Genomic DNA, 22381 nt, shown 5'->3' with positions numbered 1-22381 from the left:
TCTGTAGACCATGTCCACGTTCTTGCACCAGTCCAGTTTGTGGTCCAAGTACACCCCCAGGTATTTGTACTCCTCCACCACCTCCACAGTGGCCCCTTTGATGTTGATAGGGGTCACTGGAGCCTTAGTCCTCCTCAGGTCCACCACCAGTTCCTTGGTCTTTGTCACATTGAGCTGTAGGTGGTTTTTCCCGCTCCATGTGACAAAGTTGTCCACTGCCGTCCTGTACTCTCTCTCATACCCCCCCAGTAATACACCCAACAACTGCAGAGTCATCAGAAAATTTCTGAAGATGGCAGGTCTTTGTGCAGTGCTTAAAGTCTGTGGTGTAGATCGTGAAGGGGAAGGGAGAGAGGACAGTCCTCTGTGGAACCCCAGTGTTGCAGAGTCGGCCTGATGGTGTCAAACGCACTCGAGAAATCAAAGAACGTGATTCTCACAGTGCTTGCCGGCTTGTCCAGGTGGGTGTAGAAAGTGTGTTTCTGGCTTTTCACTGTTAATAATGACAGATGTTACCCTTCATAACACTCAATTTCAGATTGATCAAGAAACAGATAACTTGCTGACAATAATCTGGATCTGGATTTCAGTAAAGAGGCCAGGTCTGGTTTGATGGCAGTGGTTGCCATCATGCGTAAAATATCATGTAAGCGGGAATCACTTAGTCTTGACCTCAATCAGTTCTTGCTCAAGTTCATGACAGAGAATGTCTGCTCACACAAATATGTGCATCCGAATAAGCTCAGGATTTCTCTGGGAAAATGTTTGCATTTCTGGAAACCTGCCTTTATCCCGTTGCCAGTAAAAGTCAACAAGATAAAGCTGCTGGTGTTTGCTGCACAACTCATTGTCACACTGCAGCTCAACGAGCTTGTGGACGAGCAACATTAGGCTCCACGGAGAAGGCAACATTTTTCAACTTTTCAATAACTGCAAAATCCTGAAGGCGTTGGTTAAATTCCACTGAAAGAGATGCGATCCCTGTTGCGTAACTCTTCATTTGCGCACCAATGTTGTCCTGTGGGGAAACTGTCAATGACCTCTTTCAAAGCTGGGTGCGCGGTGCAGGACTCTGTTTGGAATAAGTGTCTTTGGAAAAGCTGCAGCTTGGCAAAGGCCTTGATGTGAGTGTACAGCTGGCTCACCACTGCATCTTGTCCTGGAAGATTAACATTCAGCACATTCACATGCTTCGTTATGTCAAACAAAAAAGCCAAATCTGCCAACCATACAGGATCGGACAGTTCTTCCATCGGTTGCCCCTTTTCACCCAAAAAATGTCCAGTTTCCTCTCTGAGAGAAAAAAATCGCTGCATTTGCACCCCCAACTTAGCCACCTCACATCGTGATATATTGCATCTCTGTATTCAGCCTGGATGTCAATCAAGAACTGCTGAAACTGTTGGTGGTATAGAGCTTTGGTAAAGCACCAGCCTCACCCCCTCACCTGGTGAAGAGTCCCTCAGCGTGACCCCAGCAGAAGTGAGGAGGACCCTCCAGAGGATAAACCCACACAAAGCTGCAGGTCCCGATAACATCCCGGGGCGGGTGCTGAAGGGCTGTGCACATCAGCTCACAGAGGCACTGACGGACATCTTCAACACCTCTCTCCAACAGACGACGGTCCCCACCTGTCTGAAGACCGCCACAATCATCCCCATTCCCAAGACCTCCACAGTGACGAGCCTGAATGACTATCGGCCAGTAGCCCTCACTCTGATTATCATGAAGTGCTTTCCTGACGGACAGGCCGCAAACAGTGAAGATCCATGATATCTCCTCCTCCCCCGTCACCCTCAGCACCGGCTCTCCCCAGGGCTGTGCGCTGAGCCCACTCCTGTTCACCCTGCTAACACACGACTGCTCAGCGCAACATCTGAGCTGCCTAATTGTGAAGCCTGCGGATGATACAGCTGTGGTTGGACGCATCGTCAGCAGCGATGAGTCCGACTACAGGCAGGAGGTGGAACACCTGAAGGGTTGGTGCAGAGAGAACAACCTCTGCACCAACGTGAAAAAAAACGTGGAGCATTAAGAGCAGGACCACCAGACTGAGGAACAGCTTCTTCCCAGAAGCTGTGAGACTGTTGAACTCTGGAGGTCCTCTGTAGCCCCTGCTGCTACCCCATACCTTACACCCCACCCACACATCCACACACCCCTTCCCAACAACCACCCATGGAACATTGCACAATGCAGCCATTTGCACAGAACTCTGAACTACTCATTTCATTTGCACTACTGTCATTTGCACTACTCCGCCATTTGCACAATACTGCAGTACTGTTTAGATAGCTTTATTCTGATTGTTTCTATCTTTTATTCTGATTGTCTTTTTTATATTTATATAGTGTTGTTTATATTTATTTGCATTAGGTATTTTGTTAGGTAATTGGGCTTATACCGGGACCGGGGAAACTAATTTCGTCCCACCTCATGTTTCTACATGTGTGAAATGACAATAAAGCTCCTTGAATCCTTGAATCCTTTGGAACGAATAGAATCGATTGCCTTTATCGATGGTTTCATATCATGATCAAATTTGAGATGTTTGGCGCAGATAGCCTGCTAGTGAATTATACAGTGAAGTTTAATAGTCTTACCTCCTTCTTTGCTAACATTATTGCAGGAAAAATCAGGGGCCCAGCACTAACCCTGAAAAATAGCCCCATAAAGAGGTGTGTCTGGATATTTTTGTCTATATACTGTATACGCTTTCAAGGTCATTTTCAGGTAATCAGTTTAATACTACTAAATTTAATTGGTTATTTTTGATTAGATATTAGTTCTGAAACTGTCTCTCTGTCGTCTCAATTTTTCACTTTTTAATAGTGTATAAAGCACTTTGAAATCCCCTCAGTATGTGAACGAAGAGCAGTTTATTTTCTATGCTGTGAGCCAGTATGCCTGCTCTGGGTAACAACCATTTGGTAGGTCTAAATTGCACCAATGCACACATAGCTGCTTGTGTTTTAGACTCAGAGCTCACTTTATTGATCCCGTTGAGACGACTCCCTCAGGGAAACTGAATACAGGTAGACCGTCACGGACAGGATTCGAACCTGCGCGGGGAAACCCCATTGGATTTCAAGTCCAACGCCTTAACCTCTCGGCTACCGTGACAACAAGTACAGCTGTACCTTAGTTCAGTTTCACTGAGCTTCCAGCATGACCTTGACCTATTTTTATTTTATTTTATTTTATATGCACATATGTGCATGTGTGTGTTGTGTGTGTGTGTGTGTGTGTGTGTTTTTTAAATCCATTTATCAACCATTTTTCTGGAAGATTTTGGATTTGTGGGAGGAACCCGGAGCACCCGGAGAAAACCCTACTGTCAGTCCCTATGTTAAACAGAACCCTTTCACTGTAGACATTTTGTCTTGTCACGCTATGACAAGCCAAAATATCTACTGTGGAAAGGGTCCAAAGAATGTCACTGTTTGGTTTTATTTTGGTGTTGGTGGATGATGGTGTTTCTGGCAGTCCTAGTTCTTATTTTTCCACTTTTGTGGTTTCCTCAAGCCGAGATGGTGACGTGTTCTTTTCCAGAAGGAAGGTGTCTTTGGTTGGGGAGTCTCCTCGGAGATCTCAGCCTCCTCCTGGTGTTCAAGGTCTGGTGCATCAGAGGTGGGCGCCTGTTGATTGTTCGGCGGCTCCTCAGGGACTTCGGCTTCTTTCGGTGTGTCCACTGCAGGTGAATGGCAGGGCTCATCCTCACAATTCTCCTCCTGCGTGGTCATAGTTCTTGGAGGCGGGTCTGTTGGAGACTGATGTTCAAGGTCTGATGCATCAGAGGTGGATGCCTGTTGATTGTTCTGCAGCTCCTCAGGAACTTCATCTTCTTTTGGTGTGTCCACAGCAGGTGCAGGGTGGGGTTCATCCTCATGCTCCTCCTGCTTGGCCATATTTCTTGGAGGCGGGTCGTCTGTTCTCTCGGCCTCGAGAGTGGAAGGGTTTGGGTTGTGTGAGATCTGGTCATTGAGCTTAGCTTTCAGCTTCTCCAGCTCTCTCGCATAAGGACTCTCTGTCTGCAACATGTCGTCGGTCTCCTCCACCATCTTTTGACAGAAGGCAGCCTTCAGCTGGTTGATTGTTTTCCTACTTTGTGAAAGGCTTTCTGTGTGTGCCTCAATTTCTCTGTCAAGCTGGCACTGAAGGGTGTCAGCTTGCTGTCTGGCAGTGAGAACATCTGTTTCATACCTCTGGCTGATCTCATGGTATAAAACACTGATCTTCTCCAGTTCTTCTTGGAGATGCTTGTTTTTCTCCTCCTGCCCCTGGAACTCAGCTGAGGATGTCTCCTGGGCGTGCACGTGTGCTGCTTGCAGCTCCTCATATTCTTTTAGCAAAACTGTCTTCTGTTGGCTCTCCTTCTCAAGCTCACGCTGGAGGGTGTCAGCTTGCTGTCTGGCAGTGAGAACATCTGTTTCATACCTCTGGCTGATCTCATGGTATAAAACACTGATCTTCTCCAGTTCTTCTTGGAGATGCTTGTTTTTCTCCTTCTGGTCCTGAAGCTCAGCTGAGGACGTCTCCTGGCTGTGGATGTGTGCCGCTTTCAGCTCCTCATATTCTCTTTGCAGGACTGTCTTCTGTTGGTTCTCCTCTAGCTCACGCTGAAGGTTACCAGCCTGCTGGTTGACACTGGCAACCTCAGCTTCATACCTTAGGTGTTCCTCCTGGTATGAAACTTTCATTCTGTCCAGTTCTTGCTGGAGAAGTGTTTTGTTTTCCCTCTCCACCTGGAGCTGAGCAGTGAGTGTCTCCTTGCTGTGTCTGTGTGTCTCTTGGAGCTCCTCATAGTACTTTTGAAGGATCATCCTTTGCTGGAATTCCTTCTCCAGTTCATGCTGAAGGGTGTCAGCCCACTCCTTGGCCTTGTTGGCGTCATTTTGAAACATTCTGTTGAGGTCATTGTGCATAGCGTTGGTTGTGTCCAGTTTTGCTTGGAGAGACTGGTTCTTCTCCTTCTCTGCCTGGAGCTCAGCTGAGGACGTCTCCTGGCTGTGGATGTGTGCCGCTTTCAGCTCCTCATATTCTCTTTGCAGGACTGTCTTCTGTTGGTTCTCCTCTAGCTCATGCTGAAGGTTACCAGCCTGCTGGTTGACACCGGCGACCTCAGCTTCATACCTTAGGTGTTCCTCCTGGTATGAAACTTTCATTCTGTCCAGTTCTTGCTGGAGAAGTGTTTTGTTTTCCCTCTCCACCTGGAGCTGAGCAGTGAGTGTCTCCTTGCTGTGTCTGTGTGTCTCTTGGAGCTCCTCATAGTACTTTTGAAGGATCATCCTTTGCTGGAATTCCTTCTCCAGTTCACGCTGAAGGGTGTCAGCCCACTCCTTGGCCTTGTTGGCTTCATTTTGAAACATCCTGTTGAAGTCATTGTGCATAGCGTTGGTTGTGTCCAGTTTTGCTTGGAGAGACTGGTTCTTCTCCTTCTCTGCCTGGAGCTCAGCTGTGAACTGAGCCCTCACCTGAGCGGCAATATTTGCAGTGCTGAGAGTGTTATAATTACAGTATGCTTTCAGCCTCTCCAGTTCTATCTTTATCTCTTTTCCCTGGTCGATAAACATTTCTTTCAGGGACTTCTGTCTTTTCAACTCTTCCCTTGTCTCGTCCAGCTGCTTCCTAAGTTCTTTCAGCTCTTCAGTTTCTTGACGAGGTGCAGAGTGCTCCATCGAGGGGTTTTGATGACTGTTGGACGAACTGTCTGTGAAGCTCGGTCCACGTGTCCTGCGGAACTCTCTTGTCTTCCTCACTTGTTGCATTTTCTCTGTCTGTTGTAAACACTTTGTTTCCAGTTAACAGATGTCTTCTGTAACAGTGTTTGCTTGGGAAGATGTGGCACGTTTTCACAGTGGTCACCTGTTGAAAAGTTTGAAATGATCTGAAGAGCTGCTCCTTATATAGGGACCATAGAATGGAATTTCCTTTGATCCTTTGATTCCTTTCATTCACGAAGGTTCTATGCTATTTGGCTTTGATCTATACAGTTCCATTCCATTTTTCCTCCACATGTTTTTAATTGAAATCACAATCTGTAGTTTTAATGTAATCAAAATGGCCGCCCCACTAAAAATATTCAAATCAGGGTTTAAGTTGGTTGTTACTGACTTCAGACTGAGTGACACTGAGCTGTGTTACACCAAAACTAGGCTAGGCTCAACTTAACGTAGCAGGAATATTTTTACTAATTTGGCAAGTGAAGCCAAATTATTTTGATTGCCCCTGTGGCTGGCTCCATTGTAGGTCATAAACCCCTCCCTCTCCATTTTAACAGAGAGGATACAGACCAAAGTACACGTCCATTTGTCTGCTCCCGAACGGACATGCCCAAAACAACTTTCCAGGGCAGGGGTGTCCAAACTTTTTGCAAAGAGGGCGAGATTTGATAAAGTGAAGATGGGCCAATAGTTCCGCCTGACATTTTTTTTTAACTACAAATAATACAATACGGGCGGCACGGTGGTGCAGTGGTTAGCACTGTCGCCTCATAGCAAGAGGGTTCCAGGTTCGAATCCCGGTCTGGGCCCTTCTATGTGGAGTTTGCATGTTCTCCCTGTGCCTGCGTGGGTTTTCTCCGGGTTCTCCGGCTTCCTCCCACAATACCAAAAACATGCACATTAGGTTAATTGGCTACTCTAAATTGCCCCTAGGTGTGAGTGTGAGAGTGTGTGGTTGTCTGTCTTTGTGTGTTGGCCCTGCGATTGACTGGCGACCAGTCCAGGGTGTACCCCGCCTCTCGCCCGTAGTCAGCTGGGATAGGCTCCAGCTCCCCCGCGACCCTGACGGATAAGCGGTATAGAAAATGGATGGATATAATACAATACAATATAAGACAATTTTCATTGTTACAATAATCTTTATTTTTCAAATGGCATTTTAACCAAATATAAGCCACTTAGGTAGACATGAACAACTCTTAAACTGTCTTTGTTTGAGAATATAAATTGGAAAACAAGTCTGAGCTTCTCTGATATCCTCATAGTAATCTGCTGGGAAAAAAAGATCAGTTCCTTTTTCAACAGGTGGTGGGAACAGGCTGCAGGCACTTAAGTGAGTTTCAAGTAGCTGATGCCCTTCAGCAAGGGTAGAACACAAGTTCTTCAAGTTGTGTAGCTTCCTTAACAGCATTCAAAATATATATGTTGCGTGTTGATACAAGATTTTCGCCAGTATGACTGGACATGAAGTCACGTGAAGTTTGCAGATTGTAAATACATCCATCCATCCATTTATCCATTTTCTATACCGCTTATCCATCAGGGTCGCGGGGGAGCTGGAGCCTATCCCAGCTGACTACGGGCGAGAGGCGGGGCCAACACACAAAGACAAACAACCACACACCTAGGGGCAATTTAGAGTAGCCAATTAACCTAATGTGCATGTTTTTGGTATTGTGGGAGGAAGCCGGAGCACCCGGAGAAAACCCATGCAGGCACAGGGAGAACATGCAAACTCCACATAGAAGGGACCAGACCGGGATTCGAACCTGGAACCCTCTTGCTATGAGGCATTGTAAATACATCCTTGGAAAATCACTGCCTCAGTCACTCTAACAATAACAATTCACTGCTCTATGGGGAACATAAATTCTATAGCCACCTGAACAACACTCTTGCTATGTCATACTGAAAAACACATAATGCTACCATTGATAGTTCACTATGGAGTTGGCCCCTCCTCCCATGCTCAATGTCTGAAGCGAAGAGGAAGAGTGGGGCAGTGGTCAAGTGAGCTAGAGTGAAGTAAGAGGAAGAGCAGCGTTAGCAAGAACAAAGCGGTGAATCAAAGAAATAAAACTTTTTCTGACTGCTGGATTGAATGTAGCCAAAGTACTGAATGTAGTCTGAGTACTGGTATTGGCTGAGGGCACCTTCACACATGATTGTTTTTGTGCTCCAGAACATAACTGGCATGAAACAATCAGAAAATGATGTTTTATTTCTCTGATTTGCTGCTTTGTTCATGGTTAACGCTGCTCCCGCTTTCCATTCTCTCCGTAACTCACTCGACCACTGCTGCTGTCTGTCTTCCTCAAGGAGCCGGAGAGCGACTTTGGACAGTGTTTTCACAGACAAAAATCGACAAATCCTGAATCCTTCACTCTGTCAGCCAACATCTGTGTGTGTGTGTGTATGTGTGTTTGTGTGTCTTACATTGTGGGCAGTGAAAAAACTGACGCCATTGATAAGATTCTGTTTAGCAAGCAGTTTTAAACCGAACTTTTTTGCAGTATAAGAACAATAAACTGTGCCAGATCGTGCAGAATAAGATTTGAAACTGTAAAAAAAAAAAAAAAAAAAATACTGAAATATATATGAAGATTGAAAATTGAAAATAAATAATGTATTCAAAAGAATTTCAGAACTGAATAAAAACTGGATTTAACCTGAAAAAACTTTTCCTACACTTTGGATTTGGATCCTTTTTGCCAACAGATGCGTGGCAGTTTATTTTAAAAACCTGGGAAAAAGTCACAAATCTTTAACTGGTTGTGCTGTGTTTGCAACCCTAAATTCAAATACCTTTAGAAATACGAAATGTGACCACAGATAACTTAATGTTACTGATCTTGAGAAATAATGTGAGCTTTATAATCAGGCTGAATTTCAACTTCATTTCAATAACATACTAAAATGAGGGCAGTAATATAGAGGTTTGGAACTTCCCTATGCAAGTAAGTATATGTCTCAGCATAATGCACAAAAATAAAGCACATACCTCTGAAAGTAACAGTGAATTTAAATATTTCTACTTCAAAGCATATTTTTGGCAAAATTTTTCTACAGGCTAAAGTTATGTGGTGGGGCAAAAAAATGTAACAGATGACATTAAACAGATATGTTAGAATTATCAACAGTCAAGCTAACCTTGCTAGCACAACCAATGGAGGAGAAAGCTGAAATGTTGTTAAAATTGCAAGCAATAATGTGAACCTTCCCAAAGATAGCTAGCTTGATAAGGCAATAACATTTGACTTAAATGTATACTTAATACTTAATAAGCCATCTTACCTGTCAATCTGACTTCTTGCAACCATGGATGATATGGACCAGTTAAAGCTTCACAGTGCCTCTGTGTAAATTTAATATTCACAGTGGTCCAAAGATGCAATCAACTGCTGAATTCTCTCTATAATGCATTGCTTGCAAAAGTCAATAGTATTATTAGGAGGAAACTGGCTTACTTTAAAATCATCATCTAATTCTTACAGCAATTCATTACAGTCTCATTTATGAGTCATTTAGGTGAGAAACTGTGCATTTGCCCAGTTTTCAATGATTCATGCGAGCACACAGCCTCCAAAGGCTCACCATGTTCACTTGGTTAGGAAACAGAGAAAGTATAGTCCCTGTGGTCAGGTAGGTTTTTCTGTATGAGAGTCATAACCAGTCTCTAATCATGGGAGTCTCCAAGTAGTTTAGTTGAACAATGAACAGGCAAAGACAATGAGATGATTACCTGTGAATTTATGTCTGCTAGACATCTGCAGTCATATGTAGCTCCCTTTTCTCATCTTTTACTCCCACTCATCACTTTTCTGTCTCTCTTGGTAACAATCCGCACTACAGGCTCACCTTGCTGGTTGCCAGGCGGCTAATGAATTTTTCATATCCAGTGTATGGTGCTACAGAAGAGTGGTGAGATCCTGACAGCGGAGCTCATGTGGGTGGGCATGTCAGTCCGTGGAGATGGAGGCATCGATTAATGGAGGAAGGAAGTGAAAACAATTACAGTTTGGGTAGTGCAGACAGGGAAGTGGTGAACTCTGAATGCTTCAGTACATGGAAGAGTGAAGGATCAGGGATTCAACCTGCAATCCCAGGTATCAGCCCGAGGAAATTACAGAGGGGCTGTGGATTCACTGTTCCACTTAATGACTAGAATATTTCTCTGCTCAAATACTGCAGCTTAGGTTCAAATAAAAGACGTGTTTGATGGCAGCCATGGTTCAGGTATGATATGCACAGACAGATTTATTTTATAGGCATGCAGACAGGCTTACCCTATGCACGATGACATATTTTTTTTCTTGGGCGAATGGCAAGAAAGACAACCAATTAAAGTTTTGTGCGTTAAAGCAATAGATGGATTACTATTGATTACTGGCGTGTTAAATCAGGAAATGACACTTCAAAGGATACATGTGTGGATTTTACTTTTTACAGTGAGATGTCTGTCTCTTTCCTCTGCCTTTTCCACTTGCCAAGCGGACAGGGATGTATAGATACAGGTTTAAGTGTCTGTGGGATAGTAAACATTGAGAGGCATCTTTCAGCTGCTCTTAATGTGTAAAGAGCAGGACATGAGGCCCTTTGAGCAACAATTAAAGTTGCATGCCACCATGAATGGGTTGAAAGCCATGTGTGACTTACTGTTTCAATTGGAATGACTCTATCGTTTTTGTGGCTGAATTCATCAGTAAACACGGGCATATAACGAGTGTGTTTGTGTGTGTGTAAGTACTGAGATCTTTTAGTAAAAGTAGTAGTAGTAGTAGTTTATTTATCTATTTGTCCATTATCAGCCAATGGCAAAATATCAAATGCAAAAGTAAGCAGTATTCTACATGGCTCTTTATCATCCTGAGGATCTTGTTATCTTTTGAGCAGAATAGTGTTTGCCTCAACTATCTGAAGCCACCCCAAACCACTGCTGCCAAAGTGACCCCCCCTCACACAGTAATGGGCAAACAATTAAGCTGAGACTTGATGTATGTTATTAACTTAATTTACAAGTCTTGCTGTTAAAAAGCGTTGACTGAGTGTTGAGTATTTCTATAACTACCGTAATGTCTCGGGATCTTCTTGATTGGGATGGAAGACAATAAATTGGGCGCAATAATTTTTTCCAGCATGGTAAAGGCATGCCCCTCACCATCCTAAGAAAGAAAACTTTGGTATATGCAGTTCCACCTGAAAAATAATAATAATAATTGCAACTATGCATACCCTGCACTACACCATTGGTTGTCTGGTAATGGTAGTTGCAATGTGGAAGTTGAACTGGCACTTTTTGGCTGTTATTTAGATGTTACTTGGATGGGTTCCTTCTACATCCCAGAAATGTTGAAATTTAAGGTTCTCTGTGAGGTTTTTAAGCTGCTAATAGCGCTGTGGAGCCATTGTTTTGTTTATCTTGGGCACATGTGAGGGCATACATGGATGCAATACAAAGTACTGTCAATAGATTCACATTTTCCATCAACAGGTGGCAATAATGTGCCAAAAAACGTTTACGTTTAGACGTTACAAGTCTACAAATGCAGAGAAGTAGTAGTGATCAAGCTATTGTGTAAATAGTGCTGAAAATACTGGATTTAACATACTTAACAAAAATCTACTTTGTAAATGCTTTATGAAGAAGGACATGCTATCGGTGAGTAACACTGAATGCAAACATTTGTTTGTTTAAAAGAAAACTCCACAGCTTTTAGGTATCATGCAAAAGTTTAGGCCTACTGGTATGTTGAATACACATTCTGTAGCTTCATACATCTTTCACATTTAGATGAACAAATTAATATACAATGTATTGGTCAAGTAATAGAACTAACTTGGAATTTTGAAACATGCTTTAAATATTATGTCACTTGTGAGATATTAATAGTTCAATGTGTTTCTGTAAATATAAAGGAGATCCAGCTGCTCTAACAACATAATACGATTAATGTAAATCTCAGACTGACTGTCTGCATTGTGACTCTGTTTGGAAAAACAGATGCTAAAATTACTCAGCTGAATAACCGAATATTTTCTAACATAAGAACACACTCTTAAAACAATCTGTCTCAGCGATGGGGCGTATTTCTTCTCAATTTCTGTTCTTTTGTGCTTGTTTCATTTCAGACTCCACACTGATGCAACTCTGTGTAGGCAAAGGTCTCATCTCTTTTTATTCTCATGAGACCCCATGGTGCTCCATCCATGGCAAAATCAATGAAACAAAATAATGGAGTCCAGTTATGTGACTCAATAACAAGTCTTTTGTATCTGTGATTGACCTAGATAAAGCTCATGTTGTGAAACTGTTAAAAACCCGATGCTATTACATTTCCTGATAACAAGCTAAATAATCTGAATGAATGTCAGTGTCTGCCTGGATGTGAATTCTGTATATGGAGAGGATCACCAATATATACATACATATTCCTCGGAGACACCAATGCATGTTTTGTTTTTCATGCAAACACATTTGTAATGACTTTCCAGGTACAACAGTGACAGAACAGGAAACAAATATACAAGGACAGTCAGCTTTTTCCATTATTCCACTATTATTTTTGGAGCATGTCTTGACCAGGAAGATTTCTGGCCAGGTACATAACTAATCTTACTTACTTACAGAAGGATTGTGCTGTTTGTAAAGGTAATTGTCCAGGTCCTAATGGAGAGTGAAGTGCAACACACAGAGAACCACCCATAGCTGTGATGATATGTAAATAAAATCAAACTGCACATCCTCCTGCCATACCTCAAGCTGTGAACTCCAGCAGCTGTAGCACTACAAAGGTAGATAGACAGAGTTAAACAGCTATCATCTAGCCACTCTCACAATAAACAGCCCATGTAAATGCTAATCAGTCCTCTGCCTGTCAAACAAGTCAAGGCAGCTGTTGTTTTCCCGAGCTAGCACAGGACAGAATTGTTGATGATGCTGTGTATTCCTCAGACCTCTTCCCACAGACACCGTCTCCTACTGAGACTCTTGTGGGGATAATTAGCTGTTTACAAAAGACAACAGACAGGTTAATTAAATATACAGAGGATGAACCAGCATTAAGTGTCTTAGTAAGGTAAGACACACAAGCTCTACAGTTTCAAAGCATCTTGCCATAGTGTCGATTCTAGGTGGCTAGACCTCCACCATTTCCTTGTTTGGTCTTCTGATAATGGAAGTGGAGAGTGCTATAAGACAAATAGGCCAAAATGGGTCATTATTTGGACTGAGAGGTAATTTATTTGACAGTTTTGATAACTGTCTTCTTCTACTGCACCAGTCCAATCGTACAACAGGACAAACTGGCTGCATGGTTATTTATGGCCATAATTTTTCATGCTTTTGCATCCACCAATTTGAAATAACTTGATGGTGGTGCTATGCATTTACCTTATTATATATTGTTTCAACCTTTTGTAACTTATCTCATCTTGTTTTAAGAAACTAAAATGCTAACTATGAAAGTAAGTGACCGGCTGTGCACACCTCCATCCATCATAACCTCTAAATGTTCTTAGGCTGGAAAGCTTTTGACGAAATTTTTATGTGGTAATGATTTCTTGAAACAGTGGCAGCAATATCTCAAAGTACATGAAGAAAAATCACAGAAATGGAGTGATTGAGGAAAACAGAAAATGTGCTGAAAATGTGCTAAAAAGGCTTTCTGGACTTCTTGAGGAACAGCAAAGCTTAGCTTTTAGAGTGTCTCGCTTTATAAAATATAAGATTTAGAGCAAATAATAGAGAGAGAGTTAATGTATCTCAGGCAGAGTGGTCTGAGGGGACTGGTGTGATGGAGGTGAAAGGCAAGAGTTTGTATATGAGCGAGAGACTGATATTACATGGATCGAGTTGAAATACATCCAGTCATCCATCATCATCTCAAAAGCTGAAAGCTGAAATTCCTGTGAGTTCAAAGTCTAAACTTTGGGTAAGAACCTGTTTTTGAGGCAGATTTGAAGGAACTCTGGTGTGGCCACTGACTTTCTTATTTTATTTTTCCATTTTTCTACACATATTCTGTGGGAATAGGATGACTTGACACTTTGAACACAGACTGCTCTGCATATGTGTGAGACTGTATCAAAAATGGGGATGTCAAATAAATTGGATCAAACAAGCTGGCGTGCCTTCACTGCCTCCGTGTAGATTCATGCGAGTGTCAGCCCCATGCATGAAAAACCTCTTATCACTGATGTACAAAAGAATGCTTCTGAAGGGATGCTGGTGGTGGTGTACTTCTCGGGTCTCTGCTGTTTTCCTTTTGCCCCAGCGGAGTACGCCGTCTGTCTTGCGGCTGTCTTCCTCTTTGTCGTGAAGCTTGTGTTGGGTGGAGTGACGCCGAAGGCTTGTTTACAGTCACCCCATGGGGGGAACGTGACGTGAAATAAGAGCTGGCTGAGCTGTTAGTGGGGCTAAGGAGGGATCACGCTTGGATGTGACTGTGCTATAGTTTAAAACCCTTAAATCCCAGGGGAGGAGTACAGAGTCAGCACTGCAGCCTTGTAATATCTGCAGGTCTTGCTCTTGCAATGCAAAGAGTCTGCTTGTAGGAACACAGTGGAGTAATGCAACCCCTGGTGAAGCTTAAGTGGAGGCTCCTGAGGGGACAACAAAAGGTTTACAGCCGAGTAAGTTACTGTATCCAGTGAAAAGGGCCCGTCTGCAATCTGACTTCATTGTGCATTAATGACATTGTTGCTGTCGACCTCCATAAGCATCAGTTAACATGAAAAGATCTTTTCTCTGTCCAGCCATAAAACCTCTATATCCCTGGAAAGCTGCCACTGGGACAAAGTCAGAGGACAGCAGGGACAAGAACAGGTCAGATTAAGTCTAGACACTCAGTATTCTGTCCTCATGAATTTAGGTAGACATGCAAAGGTGGACATACAAAGGACATTTTTCATGATGACCACAGATGTCGTTAAATCTGTCCCGCTCCAGAATAATCCTTGTAATTGGAAACATTCACAAAAAATCTCTGCAAAAACTGTACACTGATGTATTATTCTGCAAACATACCAAAGCCTTGGGGATGAAAGGCATTAAATGAGCACAATATGACAGAGGAAAAAAAGGAAGGTCATACTGCATATTCATACTTGCAACGGGTGTGTGGGATTTTAAGGTTTCAGTGTCTGGGCGTACATGTGAGGCAGGTATTAAAAGAAATACATACGTCCATCAGAGCTGGACGGTAACAGATTACATGTAATTGGAGTTATCTAATCAAAATAACTAAGTATCTATATTCATTCTGTCTTCTAAATTACTTTTGTTATAACAACATATGTTTGTAAGAGAGACGTAACCTACATTTATCTGCTGCACCAGATTTACAAGGTATTGGTTCTGGTAGATGGTGGGTGTACAAACTGCAGGACTCTGGATATGTGAAATCGCAGTTTTCCTCACGATTTTAAGACAACATTTAATTGGTCACCATTACTTTACAAACGTATTTGCTGTCACTATCATTAGTTTTACATAAACATAATTTCTTGGAGACATGCCTGCTCAGGTTTCTAGTTTTGTTAATATTTGCCAATATCTGTTTTTGTTTATTAATCATAATAATGGAATTTTTTATTTTCATTGTAAAAAAATTACAATATTTTTTATTTCTTTTTATTTACACTGAAGATGAAAAACTAACATTTTGAGTAAGTGTTCCTCTTGCATTACAGAAGTTCCCTACGTTGCCCTTGATTTAAAAAAAAAAATGCTTAAACAAAATCTTAAAATAAACAGCGTTTCATATGTTGTAGAATACACACAGTACACCTGTAGTTTGTGCCTGTGCACAAACTATTTTGTGCACAGAATTCTGCTAAATTCTCTTGAAAGTGGCACGGTGGTGCAGTGGTTAGCGCTGTCGCCTCATAGCAAGAGGGTTGCAGGTTTGAATCCCGGTCTGGGCCCTTCTATGTGGAGTTTGCATGTTCTCCCTGTGCCTGTGTGGGTTTTCTCCGGGTTCTCCAGCTTCCTCCCACAATACCAAAAACATGCACATTAGGTTAATTGGCTACTCTAAATTGCCCCTAGGTGTGAGTGTGAGAGTGTGTGGTTGTTTGTCTTTGCGTGTTGGCCCTGCGATTGACTGGTGACCAGTCCAGGGTGAACCCCGCCTCTCGCCCGTAGTCAGCTGGGATAGGCTCCAGCTCCCTTAACTGGCTACTCTACACTGCCCCTAGGGGGGCCCTGCGACTGACTGGTGAACCCCACCCCTCGCCCGCAGTCAGCTGGGATAGGCTCCAGCCCCCCGACAGATAAGCGGTATAGAAAATGAATGAATGAACTCACAACATTTCAAAGGAGTCTGACCCAGCATTGGTCACACTGTCCTCGAACAGCATTCATACCTCCTTAGTTAAGTTGCTGTGATATAGCTTGTAACGTTTGTAACTGTTTTTGTTGAAAATATGTTTACGTTTAGTGATTAGTGTTTTTGCAGCCTACAGTATTCCGGTGATGCAATTCAAAGGACAGCTTAATGATCTGACTGTATGACGCCTACTTTCAACAGGACACAATGTACATGACATGAAAGCACTCAGGATGGTGTGGGAGCTTCTGCTTTTGCTCTCAGTAATTAATCAGAGCGACAAATGGTATTCTGTAATGGTGGTTGTTAAAAACATTGCTCCCCTACATATTTAATCCATTTACATTAGCTGGACTTGTGGTAATTGCTGCTTAAATTGCTTAAATGCAGCCACATTATTCCTGCATTCACAGTACACAAGAGAAAACAGACTGATATTTGTGAACAGAATCACAGCCTGTGACAGGAAAGGTGGGACGTGTTTGCACGTGTTTTACCCAGACATGAAATCAAAGCTACACATATTTACCCTCAGATATAACTCATGGTGGACATTGTATTTAACTGCATAGTAAAGGACTTGTATTTTCCATTTTATGTTGCTTTACTGTATCCTTCTTCTCCTCCACATTTCAGAGTGAAATATTGCACCTCTAACTACACTACATTCATCTTACAGCCAGAGGCGGACTGGAACCATATTTCAGAGGAATCTAATGTCAGTCCAGGCCACATTCACTCCATTCACAATAGACCTCATATACTGTAAGTCTCTGGTTGGATTATTTTTCTTTTTAATCCTTATGCCAGTAACATGTGCCAGAAGTTTTTTTTTTTTTTTTTTTGTATGACGTACCCTCACAGCTCAGTCAGATAAACTCAAGTGCCTCTTCATCAGCATCACCAATTATGTCCCTCTTTTCTTTTCATCTCTCCAAATTGGTTAAGCTACTCTTCCGTCTCTTCACATACCCCATTGCATACAATTACCCCTGGTTGGAAATCACTGACATTATGTTTTAATTTTAGTTCAGAGGTACATTCACCTGAAAGACAAGAGTATACAAGTCTTTTTTTTCCAGACTGTTTCCAGTACAAAATAAAAGTAAAGTAAAAAGTAAAAGTAAAACAAATAGTAGTATTTTATTTCATGTGTTTATTAGAGCAATTATATCGACTACAGATGGTCTTCCTCTGGTAAAAAAGTGAACATACAGATGCTTTAATTTGTGAGGAAATAATAAACTGTCATTCCCTGATTATACTACTTGTTTCATACACACCAGGGTCAATATTATTAGCCTTTGATCTGAAGTGTGATCACAGAATATTACATTATTATTATGTTCTACTAATATGTCACTACACCAATAACAAAAGGTTTTTATAATACACATTCTGTGATCAAATATGAAGCAGGATATGTTACCGTGTCCTTAAGATTTGATCATTTCAGCATAGATATATAGTCCCAGCTGCCATCACAGACAGCCACACATCAGGTGTGAGAACATCACATTCCGATCTCTTCAGTCACATGACGACAATAAGATTAGAGAAATGGCCAAACCAGCCTTTGGTCTTTATGAGAATGTATTATATCAGATGTCTCATTTTATCAGATCAGGAGATATTGCTGTGAGGTTTGATCATTGTCTAATAAATACACGTGTTTATTTCTTCACTGTTACCTGAGGAAGATCATTTGTGTTTGAATTGTCATATTATTATAAATATAAGACATAGGACATATGAACTAAAAATAGCCCAGGGTTTCAACCATCCCATATATGTTGAAACTTTTTAGTTTAGACCTAAATAAAGGCAAGTCTCATCTTAAACAGTGCGATGACTAATTGACCTTCCAGAAAACACTGGCTTCTGTAAAACTGCATGACCATGTAACTATGGTTGTTTGCCCAAAGTGTGAGCCAGTTCCTGACAACTTCATTTGTAAAATCTGTGGAGTGCTTCTTTAACCAAAGAATGTAAATACCTCTCCCACTGCTGTAAATCAGTGTCGCAGCCTCGATGCTCCATTAAACACTTGACTTGTGTGAACTCCTAACTGCTGCTGGATAAACTTTATTTGTACTGGCACATCCTTTACACCCCCATGCCCTCGCCCAAGACTAATACACAAGACAGTTTCAAGGAAGAGGTGAAAATATTTATTAGTAAACCATTAATAATTCACTGGAATTTAATGTGCATCCAAGGACATGATCTAAGTCAGTATGAGAGATTTAAAGCGCCAATAAATCTACAACATACAGAGAGAGACATGCCACAGCCACCGCCCGGTCTGCTCCACATCTATGTGTATGATTCATTCAAGACCAATTAGAAAGCAAACAACACGGCAATGCTGCAGAATGCGGGCCCACTGCTACTTGTGGTGGCAACTTTCCACTTTCGCTTTTTATCATGTAGGACATGGCCGAGATGTCTGCCAAATGCTCTACCATCATTTGCAAAGTAGCATGTAAATATAATTAAATGATGACATAACCAAATTATGTAAGAGCCTCTAATGGAGTCTGTAACCTCTTTCAGTTCTCTACATGAACATTGTTGTGTCAGACAGCTTTAGAAGAAGTGTACCACAAGTGAGCTGCAGAATTAATGGGGAGGGAGCTGGAATGAATGTAATATTATGGGGAGCTCTGACCTTCCTCAACTTGGTTTAAGAGAGCATTAAAGGAAATAAACCTGACTGTATGAATAAGCTGATTTTCCATGCTGGGCTAGACAAAGTGAGTAAGACAGTGGTGGGACAGACACAGAGAGAGGCAGACTCAGAGTAACACGGAACAAATGCAACCATGAGTCACATTAGTGGGAGAAGAATGGGGTGCTGAGAGGGGAACACAAGTAAACAGGATTATGAAACAAGCCCTCAGGCAAATGAATATCATTGAGAGGTATATCACTGCAAATAAAGATGAATCAACTCCCTCTGGGTGAAAAGCTTGTCCCACAACCAAGAAAAACAAGGAACAAAATCTCCTTACTTAGTTTTTAATGTCATATTCTCTGCAGTTTTTTTTCCTTTGGCTCCTCAAGTATAAACTCAGATTCTCATGAAATAGTAACTCCTTCTCTGTATATTATTCTGGATGCTCCCATGGGTGTTTAATCTATACTCGAAACCAAGCATGATAAAAACATGGTGCACAGTGCCCAAGCTTTAATCATTGCTCCACCATTCTTAATAGAGTCATTATTAGCACAAGGATTAATCGGCTCATTTAAATCTCATGCCTGCCCCCTTGTGATTTACTTCTGCGGGTGGCTCCCAAGTGCACAAAGAAGAGGAGACAGCAAGGGAGGGTTAAGGATTCCACTTACACCCCACTACCCCCACCCCCTAGTGGACTCTTCTTACTTCACAGGAGCTAACGAGGATTGGAAGGCCGGGGGAGTAAGGAGAAGAGGGCAATTACTAACCCAGCTGGGGCGCGTCTTTCATAATGCTCACAAACAATCCAGTTGCTCTGCAGAACTAGAGCCACACGTTCCTGTTTCGTTGTACTTTTAGAATTTCCTGCTGTAGTATTTATGCTGTAGTTGTGTTGTGGCAGCTTTATGAGGCAGTTTTTCTCAGGATGTGTGAGTATGTGGGTGTGAGGGTGGGTGGAGTGGTGGTGGATGGGAGCAATGTGTCCAGGGCAGATATACACAATGTAAGCACAATGCCCTTGAGTCTGACCTTGGACCTTCATTGCATTTTATCCCTCTCCACTTCGCTGTCAAGAGATCAAATAACAGCAAAACTAATTCAAAAAGTGAAGTAGCTATAGTCCACGCTTTTGTTCTTTGCTTAGGCAGGAGGGAGGATGCAGTGCTGTCAGAGTCATTGTTTCTTATTCTCCTGTTATTCTGTATTCTGCAAATTCTCCACAGATACTGACATTAATGAAATGTCATAGTTTTTTCTTCAATTATTGTCTGGTATATATATTTGGCACAAATGTCCACTTGGACTCAAAGATGAAATGAATTAAATTATGGAGGTTAAAAGTTATTGTGACCTCACAAAACAGGTTTTAGGAATAATTCATACGTTAATCACATTAAAATTTATCGCAAATGTCTTTTTAAATTCTCAGAATAGGTTCGATGTTATATTTTAGTTGTAGTTTTAGCGCAGTATAGAAAAGATCTGGACCTGATCTGGCTGAAGATCTGGACCTGAGGAGTGGACTTAACCTGGGAACTGGATATGATGAACTGGAGGTGATCGGGATGGAGGAGCCTTTTTGCGTTGAAATTATAGCTGACAGAGGCTGAGGGGAGAATAGATTTACAGTCTGATGACGACGATTGGCTGATTGAAATGTTGGAGAAATCTGGTCGGTTTAACTGAAGATGTAAACGTCCATATTCAGCTGATTAAAGAGAAGAAGAGAATGAGAGTACTGTGAATAAATGAACGTATGATAGTCTTTCTGATTGAACTTATGCTAAGTGGTATCGAAATAGCACCACAGCAGCTGTCCAGAATGCATTCAGTGAGGACAGCTTCATTTTGGAATGCAACATGATTTTAACAGATAATACACAAACATCAAAAAAAAGTCTTAAAGCACTTAGACAATGGGGACAGGACAAATAAAGGACACAAACATGCTAAATACTCGCCTGCAAATATTTCAGAAGAAAACTATTTATACCAGCAGTAATGCAAATTTCCAACAGTACTACTGCTACATGGGCATATTGTAACATTCAAAAAAAAGTCATATTTACTGCAGACCAAACAGGACAGGGACTGGTGGAAAAATGGAAGTAGCTTTCAGTTCTCCAAAGGGGCCGGGTGATCTCGTGGGTCACACCACAGCATCGAACAGTAGAACGAGGTCACATTCGGGTTTATCTGCCTGTTCCAGTGCTCCTGACAATGTGTATTAGCAGTTAAAAAGCAATGCCACAGACAGAACAACCCATTGAGGCAGCAGCAGACCAGAAACTTCGGTGTTTTGCAAAGTAAAATGACTGTTTTAGTCTGATGGGTTTGAGGAGAGCACAGATGGACACAGTGACTCCAGTTTCCTGTCGGTAAATCTCACATAGCAGTCTGCACAGGTGCCGGACCAGGCTACAGCCAGGTCGCTTCTGTCACGTTTTATTATTTTTGTATCCTTTGTCACGTAATGCAGGGGGATGAGAAAAACAAACAAACAAACAACAGGTCCACTGTTGTCATTAGGAGTATTGACTTTCTGTGTGCAAATAGTCAAGTATACTGCAAATGAATCGCATAGAAAAAAAAAACACCTTGAGTGTATAAAGGCCTTTATATGAATCCTTGGCTTGGTTCAGGGTGTTAAAGGTGCCAGAAAATAATATAAACCTTGAGGAAATGTACAGTGTATATAATAAAATACATTTAATTATAAATTGTACAGTTGGTCAATACCATGTTGGCAGTAATATGATGCAGAAACTGCCTGTAGATATGAGTGTAAATGGATGTCAGTGGTGACTGCAGTGTGACCAGCTTGCCGGTTTGTGAAAGAACCCTCCTATCTTATCTAAAAGACACTGGATACTTTCATGCTTGGATATTACTTATTCAGATTAGATGACAGGAAGACAACACTGTGCGCTGAAATTTTAAATAGAAAATTTAAAAAATACATAGCTGAGTTGAGTAGTTGAGAAAACTTAAATGCAGTACTTAGGCCTACATATTTACATATATACAGTATGTGCATATGTGTGACTTGTATATGCACATATACTTGTTTATGTGGGGCAGTCTTTATCTTGTAACCTAGAGAGGAAATTGTCAGCTTTTTTTCTGTTAAGTCTTTATCTTGTCTCATTAATAAATCTTGTCAGTGACTTCCAAAAATGATTCATAAGACTGTTTTCTGATCTACCACCACTGTGGTTATGGTTTGGTTAAGTTTGGGCAATTAAAACCACTTACCCAATAGTGTAAGCCAAAAAAAACACTGTCCTTTTAGATCATTTTTTTTCTCCACCAGCTCCTCATACGTGGCTCTGTAGCTGCAAAGACAGATGTCTCTCTGTAGCCCACATGACAGGACAAAATGGCTGCAGCATATGTTTTAACCGTAGGTAGAGCTGAATTTGGAAGAAAATTAACACCTGGGACAGAGGGCATGTTGTGGCCCTGTCCACGTACCAGTGCTGAAAATTGGACTATTTAGCTTCATAAGAGGGGAGCTCTCACAGCCTGAACTGGGCAAACTACTTCAGACGGCAATCCGTAACCCTTCCAGGTGCTCTCGTTCAGGGGCCAGACCCACAAGTGCTGGCCTGTCACTGGGAAGTGTAGGATCGAGTCGTCCAGCTGGC

The 22381-nt window shown here is 41.9% G+C and overlaps 2 protein-coding genes and 1 non-coding gene across 3 annotated transcripts in view; 1 reads left to right on the top strand and 2 right to left on the bottom strand.

Moving 5' to 3' along the window:
* alk (ALK receptor tyrosine kinase) overlaps positions 1–22381 on the top strand; it is a 364681-nt gene that overhangs the window by 37522 nt on the left and 304778 nt on the right. The gene's annotated exons all lie outside the window — the stretch shown is intronic.
* On the bottom strand, positions 3042–3123 carry trnas-uga. The gene has a single exon. It is a non-coding gene; the product is annotated as a tRNA-Ser (tRNA).
* On the bottom strand, positions 3489–5768 carry LOC124072228 (immunoglobulin G-binding protein H-like). The gene is made up of 3 exons (XM_046413455.1): positions 5275–5768; positions 4810–5133; positions 3489–4176 (listed from the first exon to the last, which is right to left on the bottom strand). Exons 1-3 carry the CDS (start codon positions 5766–5768, stop codon positions 3489–3491), a joined length of 1506 nt encoding a protein of 501 aa, XP_046269411.1.

This window comes from Scatophagus argus, chromosome 15 (genome assembly GCF_020382885.2).
Source record: "Scatophagus argus isolate fScaArg1 chromosome 15, fScaArg1.pri, whole genome shotgun sequence".
NCBI classification, from domain to species: domain Eukaryota; kingdom Metazoa; phylum Chordata; class Actinopteri; family Scatophagidae; genus Scatophagus; species Scatophagus argus.
This window is presented reverse-complemented; position numbering and strand designations above follow the sequence as displayed.

What these genes read in the sequence shown, in the direction of transcription:
- LOC124072228 (XM_046413455.1), bottom strand. Translation starts at nt 5,768, where the DNA reads ATGCAACAAGTGAGGAAGACAAGAGAGTTCCGCAGGACACGTGGACCG. An exon ending in CAAAGGATGATCCTTCAAAA is followed by an intron (nt 5,134 to 5,274) that starts GTACTATGAGGA and finishes GGAACACCTAAG; the next exon opens with GTATGAAGCTGAGGTCGCCG. An exon ending in CAAAGGATGATCCTTCAAAA is followed by an intron (nt 4,177 to 4,809) that starts GTACTATGAGGA and finishes TCTCACTGCCAG; the next exon opens with ACAGCAAGCTGACACCCTTC.